This window comes from Pterocles gutturalis, unplaced genomic scaffold (genome assembly GCF_000699245.1).
Source record: "Pterocles gutturalis isolate BGI_N339 unplaced genomic scaffold, ASM69924v1 scaffold24621, whole genome shotgun sequence".
Lineage (NCBI taxonomy): Eukaryota > Metazoa > Chordata > Aves > Pterocliformes > Pteroclidae > Pterocles > Pterocles gutturalis.
Genome location: NW_010103664.1, coordinates 20,785 through 36,285, shown reverse-complemented (window position 1 = coordinate 36,285; position 15,501 = coordinate 20,785). Strand labels below are relative to the sequence as shown.

Below are 15,501 nucleotides of genomic sequence, written 5' to 3'. Positions count from 1 at the left end.
ACATTTAGCCACGTAGTGCAATTTTTGTGTGAAAGTTTATCATACATTTCAATGCAAATGAGGTATAGCAGCAAAATTGCTTATGCTTTAGATCTTTTCTGCCACAATCACGTTCTTTTACTGCTTTACTACTAGTTGAACTTTGAACTGGTTTGCAAACTTCTGATTTTAACTTAAGCTGGTTCTTCTCTTCTGTCAGGACATCTGTCAGATCTGTGATTTTTGGGTTGCACTTTTTGGAACAGCTGGAGTTTTCCCCTCTGCTATAGGAAAGGGGTTTCCTTATGTAGTAAGCTAAGCTCTCCAGTCTCCAGGAAGGCTTTAATTTTCTGCTTTTAGTGACACAGCTTGCTCAGAGAACAAATGCTGAAGTATGCAGTTATTAGTCACTTGCTGGATTGAGCAGTGTGGCTCCTTTTCTTAATAGAGATGGTATGGATCAGTCAGTGATTACCCTATAGCTAGAGTCTGGATATGTACTCAAAGTACAAGTTATTTGCCCTTCTGCCTACTGGCATCTTACCTGCTTGTGTAAAACATTCCAAATATCACATTTAAGGTGTGATATATGTTCAGTAAAAAGCCTGGAAGTAAATCCCTGACTGAACTGCGATTTGCCCCAAGAAGACCTGTGGAGACTGCAGTAGTCTTCTAAGTTCTCTCTCTTGCTGAGAGCTTCCAGTATATGTAGTCTGTGTTTAGGTTAAAGTGGAAGCTTGAGGTACTTTCTTCATGTCCCTGAATGGCTTTTCTCTGGTAGTTTAGTCAAAAGTTTAAACTGTATAACTTAGAACCAACTGTTCTTTCATGCTGAGGAAGATCCAACAAATCATTACACAGCAATTTACCCCTCTGACTTTTTCTGTGCTGCTTCAGTTGTGTGACTCTAGTCAGTTTATTATCACCTTGGTGTTTAAATAATAATATAAATCTATAGATTTTAGGTATAGTGTATTTTTATACATGCTCATTAGATGGTAGGGTATGACTTTTTTTTTTTTTACTTTGTAATTAGACCTGTATAGTAAGCACATAACAATATTACTTGACAAGCTAGATCTCTAAAAAAATGTGTAAGCATAATCTATATAAAAGGAAGGTAAAAGAAGTAAACTGTAATTAAATCTGGCTTAGTTACTCAGCCCTTATCGTCTGTGTCTTAAATGCAGAAATATAATCTGACACATTTTAAATCAGTTGGGTTAAACTTGGATGGAATTCTGGCCCATGGGCAATATTGCCATTTAGCAGTATTTCTTTATCTTACTGATTAACTGTTGACTTTCTAAGTAGTAACTTGCATTATTTCAGGAGCACATAAATGAAAAATGTCTGCATGGTATCATTATTAAAAACAACATTGGTTAGACTTTAAAAAAACAAAGGGAGACATGGCACTTGAAGAATCTCTTTAATGCCTGTTAGCATTGTCCTGTCATTCCATGCTTTCTTGAGGTATAACTTTTTTTTTTCTTTTCTCTAGATCATTTGACTGTAACTGAGCCTGTGGCTGTACTGAAAGCAGATGAGGTATGGGGTGCTTTAAGAGGTAAGCTGATACTTCTCCTAAAGACCTATTTGTTCAGGGCCTATACAAACTCCATGTCAGACTAAGAACCAGCTGACCACTGAGCCATGCTCCCATTCAGTCCTTCAGGGGAAGCAGGCTTGGGCATATTGGCCAGAAGGATACCCATATCCGTGCTGGTCAAACCATCAGTCCGGATGCTCAGCACCTCCGATTCAGTGGCACACCATAAGTGCATTCTTGCTGTGTCTGAAATCAGATAAGCCAAGCAAATCCTGGGTGCTAAAAAGCTCTCAGGTATTTCCTGACTGCACCTCATAACTGAGCATGCTGGACACGTCACCAAGAAGACCATAGTGCTGCTGTTACTGGAGTGTTGTCTAAATTAGCGAATATGTCATGCTGAATTAGAAATCTCACCAGTTCCAGAAATGGCAGGAATAGATGCATGACAACACCAGAAATTCCTGCCTTACTCTTGGTAACTTGCATTCTATCCAAGGATTAATTTAGTACAGCTGAGCTGTAGTGCTAATATTCAGTATTCGTGTATAATGAAGAATTTGAATGGTTCAGTCTTCAGAACTTAATTAACTGTGGTGCTTGAGCAGTTAAGGAAACAGTGATAAAGAAACTCAGCTACAAAGCATTCTTTCTAGTTATGGTCCTGTTTTTAACTAAAACTTAAAGGACAAATACTGGATTGTACTCCAGATCCTGTTCTTGTTTTTTTTTTCCAGGTTTGGAAACCTTCAGCCAGTTGGTTCATGAAGATGACTATGGAAGTGTAAGTATAGCTATTAACTAAAACCACAGTCCTGATAACAGGCAACCACGTTCTTTATTAGGTGCTCTTCTAGCAACAGCAGATTTATTAGTTTCATTAAGTATTTTTTTTCAGAAAATGATCCTTGGAAAACTGTTAACAAAGTGGAAAGTAAGTATTTCCTGTTTGAAATGATGAATATAAAATGTGAATTCTAATTTTTAAATCTTATTCTTACAGTTTCTTGTCAATGAATCTGAAATCGATGACTTCCCAAGATTTGCTCATAGAGGAATCTTACTAGACACGTCAAGGCATTATTTACCTCTGAAATCTATTCTTACAAACCTGGTAAGTGGACAGTTTTGTATCATTAATAATTAAGACGTTTTGTTGTTGTGTTTTCCCCCTGAAGTAGGTAGTATGAAAGGAGAACCCATCTCCTCTGGCTGACTTCTAAAAGGACAGAGTGAACTTTGCTGAGTGAAGGTCAGAACACACACTGGAAAGGAATTGAGTGGGAAGACACAATTATTAGTGAATTTGTAAAGGAGGCTGGGATTTGTGGTACCCTGGTTTTCTGTATTCTCTGTTGCCTAAACCAGCTCAGGTATTTATTGTGAAGCATGTGAGACATCTGACTGTCACCAAGCAATACAGGGGAGACCTTGCAAGTCCTGGTTTCAGTGTCAGTGGTTGCAGGAAAATTCAATTTTTTGCAATGACTAGGCTTTGGTAGTCCTTTCTTAGGCTACTAAGAGCAAGCCAGTAACTAATAGTACAGAGTAAGGGGGGAAATCAGAAATGTTCACTGGAAGCTACTGATTTCTTTCACTGCATCTCTTCAAAAAGTAAAAAAACACACACACAAAAAACCCAAACAAAACTTTCTCTGAAAAGTTAAAGTAACACACTAGGAAGGTGTGCATACTCCCACCTTGATGGGAAGGTGATGAATTTGTGTAGTCATAGCAGCCAACTCTTTTCTGCTATTGAAATCCTTGTAGCAGGGTTTATTTGGTGGGTTGAAATGGAGAAGCCTTTGAGTGGACGAACGTGCAGCTCCTTGTCGTACATCTGTCTCGTTTTTCCAAGATGAAATAGTGTTGGAAGTTTCCCTTCCATGTTGCAGGAGTTTTCAGAGCAGGTTTAAAATGGGCAGGAAGGGAGTGCAGGTAAAACTAGTCTTCATTTCTGAGGTCATGCTTGAACTGTGCTCAAAACCTGCCCCTCCGTGGGTATTTATCACTTGTATTTATCTTTAAGATCAGTCCCTGTTCAGCAAGTAGCATTTGTGTAGTGTTCCATTTACAACTAGAGGTGCTTCAAAGACTCAAGTAGTTCCTTGTGTCAATATTTGTTGTCTTTTAGAAAAGAGATTACAATGTCCAAAGAGTAACTTGACTTTTGAGACTTGCATTTCTAACCATTTTTTGTGTTTCTGTAACTGTTGCTTTTCTGTTTTTTTTTTCCTTAAATCATATCTGTGGCTTTAATACTTTTAATACATTTTATGACATTTTGCTGGTTTAAGAACAAGTGCGCTTTTCCTCCCACCTCTGTGCCTGCTTGAATCTAGGCTAACCTAATAAAAAGCAGTAGTAATCCCTTCACGGACGTGTGGTAATTAGATGCTTAAGGCAGCAGTTCAGGTACATTTCTTGCTTGTGTTCTGCTGCTGTTCTTTATTTGCGGGAAGGGTACTGGCCTTGACAAAGGAGTAGCTGAAATGAAGGTCAGAGGATACAATTTTCTATGTGGAAAGACGGTATTTGATAGAAACACATGAAGTTGTGGTAATTAAAACTTTTGCTGTCTAATAAAACAGATGAGAAAATTTTGGGGAATGGACAATATATAAATTTTCCTTTGGATTTGGTGGGAGTTCCTGAAGAGATTTTGTCACTTCTTTAAGCACAGCTTGGTGAAAAATGAAAGAGGGAGGGGTGGAAGTAATTGCATTATAGCAAGGGGTTGGAAGCAACTGTGTTGCAGTTTCTCTGTCCTGAACAACCTACAGAAGACTTACTCCATCCGCTTGCAGCACACAACACTTCTAATGACTCTGACAAACTTGGGTAACTCAGGGTATGTGTGTAACTGTCCATCTGGAGTCATGATTTTAAAATAAGTATGTTAACATTTATCTTGATTATCTTCAAGTTTAAAAAAGGGAAGTACTGACACTTCTAATGTCTGAAAGCTTAAGGGGAACACTATCTTCTGTGGGGAAAATGCATGGTTTATTTTGCAAGCATCTGAAATGGCATCTGCAGAAGTTACTAGGAAGCAGGGATATACTAAATAGTAGGAAACTCTCTCATGCTGTTTAGTTTTTGAGTCCAAACTATTTAGGTAGAAAAGTTAAACTTTTCTGTAAGCTGAAATAGGTGATGGTGCACAGAGAATTACCCAGATATATTCTGAAGTGGAAGAAATCCATAAGCATTTATAGCATTTCCCCTTCCACCAGCCAGTGCAGTGTGATCAGATCAAGAGGTTGTTCACAGGAGTGGAGCAAATAGATGGCAGGGGAATGGAGCAGTAGTATAAACAGGCTGCTGTTTTGGTGTGTGCTTCTAGGACTCAGTGAAACATGGTACACTTTTTCTTTGTTTTGTTTTGTTTATTTTTCAGTAGTTGCATCAGGGATAAACTGGGACAAGACCATTTTTTTGCATAGGCTTTCTGTGAGAGTGAAGTGCTTAACTAGACTGTATTGCATTATTTGTTACAGGATGCCATGGCTTTTAACAAGTTCAATGTTCTCCACTGGCATATAGTAGACGATCAGTCGTTCCCTTACCAGAGTATATATTTCCCTGAGTTAAGTGACAAGGTGAGTAAACATAATTGGAGTAGGCTGGGAGGGCAGAAATCTGGCACATATGTTGTGGAAATAAGCTGCAGAACCTACCAATGGTTGAATGTGTTTGCCTTGGCTGATTGTGAAACAGTATCACAGGACCAGTAACCAGCTAGTCTGCATTTAGGATCCTACCTGAATGTCTGTGTGGACCGTGTTCAAGGCTTCCTTGGTGGGTGCATCGTAAACCTTCCTAACTCTTCTGTGTAAATTTGCTGGTGACAGTGATCCTCAGTGTTTCCAGGCCCTCAAGCAGTCATGGTGTGCAAATAACCGATTATGGTGAGCACTGCTTGGATTTCTGTTGGTTTGTTTAACTGGTAGACTTCCTGGCACTCAAACAAATGTGTGTCCTGTCAGTTGGAACCATTACAGCAGTACTTTTGCCGTTTCTGAAATCTAATTAACTTTACAAAACGTAACATGTCTATAAGATGTCCAAAAGTGAGAGATGGTTTTCTGAAACAAATACTGTGCAATGTATTTCTTTATTTCCTGATTTACAGCAGATTTTGCTAATTAATGAAAGCCATCATGAGGTTCTTGCTCAGTCATAGTACAGTAGTAGTCAAATAAAGCATGAATAATTAAGTAGACTGAGCCTAAGCACAAGATTTGTGATTGTGTTTTAAAATGCTTTCTAGAATCTGACTCTCATGAAAATTATGTAGGCAGTGCTTGAGCAGATGCCGTGAAGAATTTTGCAATTCAAAAATTCTAGATGTTGGGTGGTGCAGTCAGATTATTTTTCCTAGTAATGGCTGTGGAGTTCTGGTCTGTTCCCCACAGACAGCTGTAGAGAGGGAGATGGCTTTTGTCTCAATAGCGTTCTTTTTGAAAGGCTTCCTGTTTACCATTATCTTTTTTCAGTAACTCAGCTGTGGAAACAGTTTCCAGATAAATAGAAGCTTGCAGTGCTATTAATCATGAGGACTCATGATGCTTTTCGTATGTAGTTTGGCTCTTGAGCAAGCATCTGTTTCACCAAGCTATCAGTCTGGGTCATTTGTCACATTTGTTGGCTGTGTGGGAGTGGAATTATGCTCAAATTCAGCATCACAAAACTAGTATGCCCTGATGCTAGATTGGGCATTGTATCAAAACTGACAAGCCAAGGTATTGGAAGAAGATGCCGTTCTTTCTGACTTGGCAGAGTTTTTCCATTAGTCTTGCATGTCATGTAGCAAGGACGCTATGGTTCAGAACTAACAATGCAGAGGTGGAGGGGAAAACTAACTTGCCTCTGTACAGAATAACTGAAAAATATATCTTTCAAAAATCTGATGTAGTATAGATTACCTTTTCTGTTTTCTTCAGTAACTGTGAGCTAGGGAGGGAAGGACGGTCCCCTCAGGAGATTTTGTCTTAGTGTGGAAAAAGGGGTTAATTTTTGTGGCTGGTTTCCTCCCACCCCCTGCCCACTAGTCACCTGAAAAGTTCTGTCAGTGCAGTTGCACATGTGATAAACCAGAAAAGGCCAGCTGGTAAAACTGCTTTCCAGTCTAAATTATAACACTCTAATCCCAATTTTGTGCGCTGTTGGTATAACATTTTGTAAACTGTCTCTAAATGTGAATACTTCACAGGGAGCGTACTCCTATAACCACATCTATACTCCTGCTGACGTCCAGCTCGTGATTGAGTATGCCCGGTTAAGAGGCATTAGAGTAATCCCAGAGTTTGATACCCCAGGACACACGCAGTCTTGGGGAAAAGGTATGTCCAAGAAAGTATTAATGGTTATAAGATTGTGGTAAGTAGGGTATAGCAAAGCAAACAAAGTTGTTTAAAAAGCAGCCCTTAAAGTGCTTTGAAAGGCCCTTGATAAGAGGTTAGCAAGGGCCAGAGTCGGTGATGGTCATGACCTTTACATGTTAGTGGAACTAACATGAACGGAGAAAGCTGACACTTCTGTGCTGTATGTGTGCGTGAAAGCACAGATATAGTCTGTCTGCCTTACAGTTCATGTTGTTGTTATGCCCCCATCCAGTACTCTTGAGTTTGGAGTAATAAGGCAGTGCCTAGAAATGGTGATCTGCTGTCTCTAAGAGCAGAGATTTCTGCTTTGGGAAGGTTCTTTCAAAGTGTTTGATGTTTCTGTCTATTAGTAAAGTGGTAGTCTGCCAGTGTACAAAACACAGCAAAGTTGAATACTTCTTCACTCTGTCTTCTGGATTTCAGAGTAATACTTCTCTTGACAGAGAATGCTTGAATCCTATGAGTGGTGGTATTTGCAGGTACTCAAGGACCAGGGAACCTTGTGCCTTAATTCAAGGTGCATAGACTGCAAATTCACTGCAATTAATGTAAGATAGTTTGGGCCAAACTGGAAGTAGTACACATTTTTCTAGTGCTTCATAGCTTTAGCTTTAGCTATGGGGCAAGTCTTGTGCTCATCCTGTGGGGATGTGGCCATAATGTTGGAAGATACCTCAGGCTCTTTCTCACTAATCTAGAATGAGGAGGAAAGGAAGAAGGCAAAAACTAAATTTACTGAACAGTCTTTCTGAATCCTTCATCTGCTGTGGTCGGCTGTTACAGACCACTAAAAAAAGCCAGTGGCTTGCCTGGTGATCTGTGAGGTGGTGTACATTCTTATTAAGAGCAAGGTTCAGCTCCCTTGCCTAAAATAAATTATTCATGATAGTTTCTTGTATAACAGCTTTTTAAAATGTAATGTGCAGGAGCCAGTCCTGGCTTTGCCTATGAACCTGAGTAGCTATACTTTGTTTGCATTCTAATTCAAGATACTGGAGAGAAGTCTTAAGGCATGTGAGGAGGGTAGTTGAAGCAGTCTACCACTAGGACCCTGTTTGGGGGAAATGAGCTTGGAGTAGGAATCACAGCCAGGAAGGTGCTGCTTCTGTAACCACGGTTTAGAAAATAAATGGGACTTAGGAATCTCCAACCTACGTATAATAACTTTTTCCTATTTTGTTATCCTGGCTCATGTTGCTTCAGATATCTTGACTCAAGAACCAGTGCTTATTTTGATGTCTGTCTAGCCTTCCTTTCTTGTGTAAATTCCTAGCAGACTGAGGCAGGGACATCTACCTTGAGCCATATACCTCCCACCTACTTAGGTGTTAACAAAGCAGAGTAATAAAAAAAAAAAAGACCTCTGGAGCACACTCGTTATATTTGGTTTCATTCTAATTGTTTTCTTTCCTCAATCCATTAAAGCTTTTTTAGTAGTCATCCAGAACCTGTTTTCCAAATATAGTGACATGTTCCATAAATTAGTGTGAGAGCCAAAAGTCAGAGTCCTGATTTCCAGTTAGAGGGTTCTTCAGCCTTGGGCAAGTTGTTTTATTTCATCATGCCTCTATTTGATTATACTTAGAATAGATGAGCACTTAAATCATGAATATTAACTTTTTTGGTAACTGCCTCTTCCTGTTAGCAAAGTTAACATACCAGTGTGGAACTGAATATTCTCTATTGATTTTTTTTATTAGGTCAAAAAGATCTTCTCACCCCTTGTTACAATGGAGAACAGCCAACTGGGTCCTTTGGACCTGTAAATCCCATTTTGAATACAACTTATGACTTCATGACTAAATTCTTCAAAGAGATCAGCAGTGTATTTCCAGATGCATACATTCATTTGGGAGGAGATGAAGTGAACTTCGATTGTTGGTATGGTGACAGTTCAAAGAATAAATATCTAGTGCCTCCTAAATTTGCCTAAATCCATCAATTACGGAACACAGTTCTGTGAGACAGTTTTCACTGCTTAAGCCAGAGATGTCCGCTCCTCCTTCTATGACTATTTGCAGGCAGAGCGTTTGTGATCCTTAACAAGCAAGTGTTATGCAGAATTTTGCTTTGACTGGTAGTTTCACAAACGTTAAGAAATCTAAAGGATTTATTTGTGAAAATTAACCTGACAGGAAGGAGAAGTAGTATGGTAGAAAAGTACTATATAAGTAACATTTAAATGCTTTGAGTTAAAGGAAAAGCAGTTCTTTCCATTGAATTCTGCCTTCCAGAAAACCTGCCAACATTAAGTATTACAGTATTGACTCTTGTGTGCTTGTATTAAAAGTACGGCATGTATTAACAGAGTTTTTCAATGGATTGTGGATTTTGAATATTTTGGAATCTCTCTGTGGGAGTAACTAATAATAGAGAATTTGGAGCAGATCTAATTGGATGACTGTTCAAATTGTTCTAGTTTGTACTTGTGTGTTTTCTTGAAACATCAAATCTGAGCACTTAGGTCTTGCTTTAATTTTTGAAAAGAAAAAAATTCTGACAAATGCTTTATCACAAAAGTGTTAGTTTGCTTTTTGGGGTATTTTCCCAAATTCTTGATGTCACTCCTGCAGATCCCCTGGTACAAGATCTTGTCTGCTCAGTTTCCAAACCTGCTGGCAACCTTCCCACAAAGTCACAGAGAAGCCAGGAACCCCAGAGCTCTCAGGAGCTTGGGGCAGCCTGACAGAGACTGCTTCAGAACAGAGACTCCAGTAGTTCTACCAGAGAATCTGGCTTTATATCAAATCAGGATGAAACTGTTTCTAAATACCTAAATCATGTTACCCTGCTGCTTCTGCTCTTTTGTGCATTCTAGGCTATGGCATGCCTAAGGCATCAACGAGTGTGCTGTGCATAGATGCAAATGTTTGGGAAATCTGGTTTAATAAAATAAAACAATTATTCTTTTTTTTAAACTTTTGTTGTTATTATTTAAGGAGATCGAACCCTGAAGTGAAAGAGTTCATGAAGAAGCAAGGATTTGGCACTGACTATGCTAAACTGGAATCTTACTATATTCAGAAGTATGTTGTTCTTTTAATTCTTCTTCAGCTTTTCACAGCTGCTATCTGAGGGTGGTGTTGAGGTGCAGATACTGAAGCTGATTTAGGTTAGCCTATATTGTGTTCAAAAAATTGCCACGTGCTGGGGACTACCCACTTTCTTTTAATACACTGAATGTAAAGTTCACAGCATTAAAATGTGGGACACAACAAGCACATGTAGGCTAGTTCTACACACGCTCTGAATGTATTGGGTATTTTACACTAGATATTTGCTGTAATGTCAGCACACAGGGCGTGGAGGAAAAGTCCTTAGGTTTTTTTCAGCCTTTTATTTTTCTTGTTCTTAAATAACATGGATTTAGATGCCTGTATGAATTGCTGGTAGTTCTGAACATTAGTTTGTCTTAACTACAAATACATGGGAGGACATCCTCTTAGAGCACTGAAGGCCAAAACCAGAAAAACGTGCTTTTTCTTGGTCCCTTATGCAGTGTTGGGAAAGGCCTCATGTGCCTTAGGGCAGAAATCATTGCTCCTTCATGTGCCTGTACTGATCTCACTGAAGTTCACAAATACGATCTTATTTCTGAATTCTAGGATTTTGGACATTGTTTCTTCCTATAACAAAGGATACATGGTCTGGCAAGAAGTGTTTGATAACCGAGCGCAGGTAAGATGGGAAAATAAGTAAGATACTCTTGCACAACACCACGATATTGTGGGAGGCTTCCAGAGTAGACTCTTAAGTAGTTATGGTTGTGTCTCTTAAGAGTTAAAGCAAGCCTGCTGACTTTAACAAGTCTTGCCAGGTGTGTGGCCTGCCTTAAAATGATAATTTATTGAACATGTAAAATATGTGGAACAGCATTGAAGTGCTTTCAGAAGGTGAACACAGATAATATAATGTAACTTAGAGCATCAGAGTAAAGGGTAGGGAAGTTTCTATGAGTTTCTGTATTCTTTTTTTCTCATGTAACTCTGTGTCTGGTCTAGTACCACCAGGTGCTCAGCTTTTCGGAGCTGGTCAGGTAACTGGTGCATGTAGGAACCCTCCGAACCCTCTTAAGGCATTAACTGTCTATCGTATAACCTCTGCTTCACTCTAGTGTGAACTCTGTTTAAAACTAGCAGAGCGCTAATCAGCTTTATACTGCGGGGAGAGGAGAGGGGAACTCGGGAAATGACAAAAGGTAGCTTCCAAAATGTTCATCTTAAAAAAAAACCAAAAAAACAAAAAACAGTTTTTAAATCCATCATCCTTTTTCCTGATAACAGCAATTAGGATTATCTTTAATTTTTTGGGGTTTTGTTTTGTTTTGTTTTTCCCCCTTTTAGCTGAAACCAGACACTGTAGTTCAAGTGTGGATGCAAAACAACTACGCTCATGAACTGAGCAGTGTCACTGGAGCTGGGTTCACTGCTATCCTGGCAGCTCCCTGGTACTTAGACTACATTAGTTATGGGCAAGACTGGAAGAAATACTACAGTGTTGAACCACTTAACTTCCCTGGTTTGTTACTTTTTTTATATGTATGTTCTGTGCATTGAAGTCTTTGGTTCATAGTAAGGGGTAAACTGAAAGAATAAGGCTATTTATAGTGGTCATGCAGTGACTATGATCAGATACGCTGTAATCAAAGGACTCTGATGTCAGCTAGAACTCTGGAAAACTCAAAAAAAAAAAATGCAACTTTCCACTTCTCACAAGGAAAAGGTGTTACATTCCTCAAGGATCTGGCACTAGTGCTTGTGTGAGACAGGATGCTGGACTAGGTGGACAGATGCATCATGCATTAGGGGCAGAGTTGTGCAAAATGGCTGTTGGTAGACAGACACTGAATGTTAGTAAGCTTCTAGAGTGTTGAAAAAGGCATGTTCTCTCCCTCTGGCTAAAGCTGAGACAAACATCTGCTCTCCTGGGGGCTTTCATTTTGTGCAAGATAGCTCTCAGAGCTAATTAGGGTGAACACCTGACTTTGTAGCTTTTTCAAGGAATGTTCAGTGTGTGATAGAATGAACAGTTTCACTCAGGACTGAAATCTCTGAAGAATGTCAGAAGGCTGAGGAATGTCTTCAGAGGATAACAAGTAAAATCCTTTCTGACAGAGAAGGGAAATAGATTCTTTGGGCAAATGGCCTGGTGGTTTTCACATTCAGTAACAAGACTACCAAAATGTTAAGTTAGTGCTCTGGACAGATATTTTATATGATAAAACAAACAACTGAACATCTGTCTTCTCTCAGTATTGGAAAATGAAGTTGTTGATATATGCCCATCTTCTGGGCAAGTAGAAATTCTAACTTTCTGCTTTGAATTCAGGATCTGAAAAACAGAAGAAACTTTTAATAGGTGGAGAAGCCTGCCTGTGGGGCGAATTTGTGGATGCCACTAACCTCACACCAAGATTATGGTATGAACTGCTTCATCATTAAGATTTGAGAAAGCCAGCTACAAGGAGCATTAATTAATCAAACAGGACACTGGTAATAGTGCTCTGTGCTGAATCTGAGCAGCTATAAAATGGGATGCTTCAGGATATATAAGACCTGGTATTAAAAACTTTAATCCATTCTTGGTTATAGACTATACTTACTCTAAAACTCAGCGTACCTTCACAGGCCTCGAGCAAGTGCTGTAGGGGAAAGACTCTTTGTGACCGACTTGCACGATGCCTATAAAAGACTGACTAATCATCGATGCCGCATGCTCCGGTAAGATTAACAGCTATAGTAGAGCTTGGTTCTCATGCCTTATAACCAGTGGAGTTCAAGTACAGGCCTAAACTGCTGCCCTCAAAATGAAGGGAGGAGAGCTAGCAGTCTCATCTGGCTACGTAAATATCATCCCATGTTTTTGTATCCACAGAAGAGGAACAACTGATATCTTAAGACAGGAGTTCTAGACAGTTTTGCAACTAACATTTTCAGAACTCATTAACTTTCTTAAGTAAATGCTAGAAGTCATCTATGTCTCTCTTCTAAAGGAAAAACCAACACCAGGACTGACTGACTTCAGACAAAAAGGATATTAAAGGGTATGTGGGAGGAGTATGCAGACAGGAGAAAAAAGTTGTCAATTTTTGATTATAAATAATAATTAACGACCTGCAGCAGGCAGTCAAGTAGAGCTGCTTGCAAGAGAGGTGAGCTTCAGTGAGCTATTCTTTCAGGTACTGCCTTAGTGTAGGGACTGCAAGGGACTGATAAGAAGTCCCTGATAAATTTTAATTCATTTATGACTATTGTAAGCAAAGCCAGTTCATAACATATTATTCTCTGCAATTCTTTCCTAAAAAGTACCTAGACAAGTTACTGGCTAATTATTGCTCATGCTTTCTTTGTATATTTGCAGTTGTAGAAATGAGTGATTTCTAGGTCTGAAGTCCAGGTTTGACTCCACTTTTAAAAGTATGCAGTCAGCCTTTTAGGTTTTCCCAAATGCTGTTGCAAAGTTGGACTGCAGCAAGAATTTAATTTCCTTACAAAAGTTTGACAAGTCATTGAAAATTGCAACAGTTTGAAGAAGAATTTCAAGGTAGATACAAATCAGACAAGATAAAATGGCATTACAGTCATGACTCAAAACTCAAGCACTCTTCTCATGTTCCTGTAGGTATCTTAGCATGATTATCTGTTCGAATCACTGACTTTTAGCTTCCAGCATAAACTATCTCTTTAATGAAGTTAAGATGGCCTTGAAAGACTTGTAAGTTTTGACTTGTTAGGTTTATTTAAAGCTGGCTTAAAATAATGCTATAGGAAAATAACTATATGTAAATTGTGTTATCTCCTTCAGTCATGAGAAAAATAGATTAACGTTGAGAGAGTTAACAAGTACATGTTAAAAATAAGATTAAACGGCTGTAGAAACTTATGTCCTATCACTTAATTGGATAGTGTATCTCTTGATGGGGCTCAGAGAAAACACTGATACAACTGAACAGTGAAGTGTACAGTGGCTGTACCTCTAGGATTAGGGTTTTATAGTGAACTAAGCCATGCTATTCCTGGATGTAGTTAACTATTGCTGCATCTCCATCTTCTTTCTTAACTCTGGCACTTGTATTGCTGTATAAGAGAGCTGATCCAGATGACCACAGCTGCTCTGGTAGTATTAGCCTCAGAGATGCAGAAGGCAGGGGCAAACTAAGGACTACTCTCTCTACTTGTTGCACACTTTTTCCTTAAACTACTTTCTAGTGCTAGGACTGCTTTGCTGGCACATAAACTTACAGCAAACAATTCCTGTTATAAACAGACTAATAAAAGGACATGTCATCCTAAAAATGATTCCTTTAATATAGGTCTTGAACCAGAAAAACACTAGAGAAATTTCCACTGATGAAAAGAGCATGCCTTGGAGCTGCAGTTCTGTTGCCTTTCATGTATATGGGGCTTCTGTAGCATCGTGCAAACTCAAAGAGGTGATTTAATTAGTCAGGCTCTTGTGAATTCTTAGAGCATGGCCTAAGGACGATGTCCCTCCTAACACTTTTATACATGGTATATACAGACTGGTGGTTGCAGCAGGCCAAGGAGCCTTTCCAAGTAGAATGAACAGCTCTGGCTTGCTCTGCATCTGGGTACCATGGGATGAGAGAGTGGGTAGGCAGAACTTTGTAACGGCTAGATCGCGGTCACTAGAAGAACAGCAGCTCTGCCTATCCAAGGCGCAGGCCACTGCTGTTGAAAGTAAGCAGTAGTTACTATTCAAATCTAAACTCAGCTTCCCGTAGGATACAACAGCCCAAATTGCAGGGAAATGGTGATGGGAGAAGGGAAACAAAAAGATGGGGTATATTCCAGAGACCTAGACAACAACCTTGTCTTTTACTAAGAATAGGTCTTGCTTAGGGGCAAGCAATAGTTCAGCTGAGCCATTTCATTATTCAGTTTCTTCCATTGCAGCTCTTTAGTGCAATTTAAACAGCTGTATCTATTATCCTACAAATCACTGTAGCAGTACTATCTAGCTCTTAAATCCAAGAAGCAGAATTTTCACTACAACTATTGAAATTCTGAAACATCTTTTTATATTATCTTACTGCACCATCAAAGCTACAGGGTTTTTTTTCTTTGTTTGTTTTTAAAGCCACATGCAAACAGAATGATTTATGATAATGTAGCTGGAAAAAATCCTGTTTACTAAAACTGGTTCCCCAAAAAAATGAATGAAAATTACATAATTAGAGCTGCATATGAAAAAAACATTGGGGTTGGGTGGGGGGGAGGGGAGTGTGCAAATGTCAACTGATTCATATTATCACCTTTGACTTCTCTTCAATAAAAGCAATAGATTTTGCAGAACATAGAGACAATTAGCCCCTGAATTTAAGCTGTTCGACCTGTGTTCTAATATTCCACTACACCTGATTGAAACAGAACTGTACTTACTGAAGTACAATCAATGGTAGAATAGGGCTCTTTTTCACTCCCTAAATCGGCCATCTGTTATTTCTTGGAAGTTTTGTTTACACAAAGATTTAGAGTGCCAGTATGTCTCCTCCTGCCTACACAACCAGGCAGTTGTTTATAATAATACATATTCCACTTTATTTTAACAGCCGTGGCATAG

The 15,501-nt window shown here is 39.1% G+C and overlaps 1 protein-coding gene across 1 annotated transcript; it reads left to right on the top strand.

The window, feature by feature from the left end:
• The first annotated feature begins 1,489 nt into the window (after positions 1-1,489).
• Positions 1,490-14,629, top strand: HEXB (hexosaminidase B (beta polypeptide)). The gene is made up of 12 exons (XM_010086800.1): positions 1,490-1,549; positions 2,269-2,315; positions 2,535-2,645; positions 5,032-5,133; positions 6,747-6,876; positions 8,619-8,799; positions 9,858-9,944; positions 10,524-10,596; positions 11,262-11,436; positions 12,247-12,337; positions 12,546-12,638; positions 14,440-14,629. Exons 4-12 carry the CDS (start codon positions 5,038-5,040, stop codon positions 14,627-14,629), a joined length of 1,116 nt encoding a protein of 371 aa, XP_010085102.1. The 5' UTR covers positions 1,490-1,549; positions 2,269-2,315; positions 2,535-2,645; positions 5,032-5,037.
• The last annotated feature ends 872 nt before the right edge of the window (positions 14,630-15,501 follow it).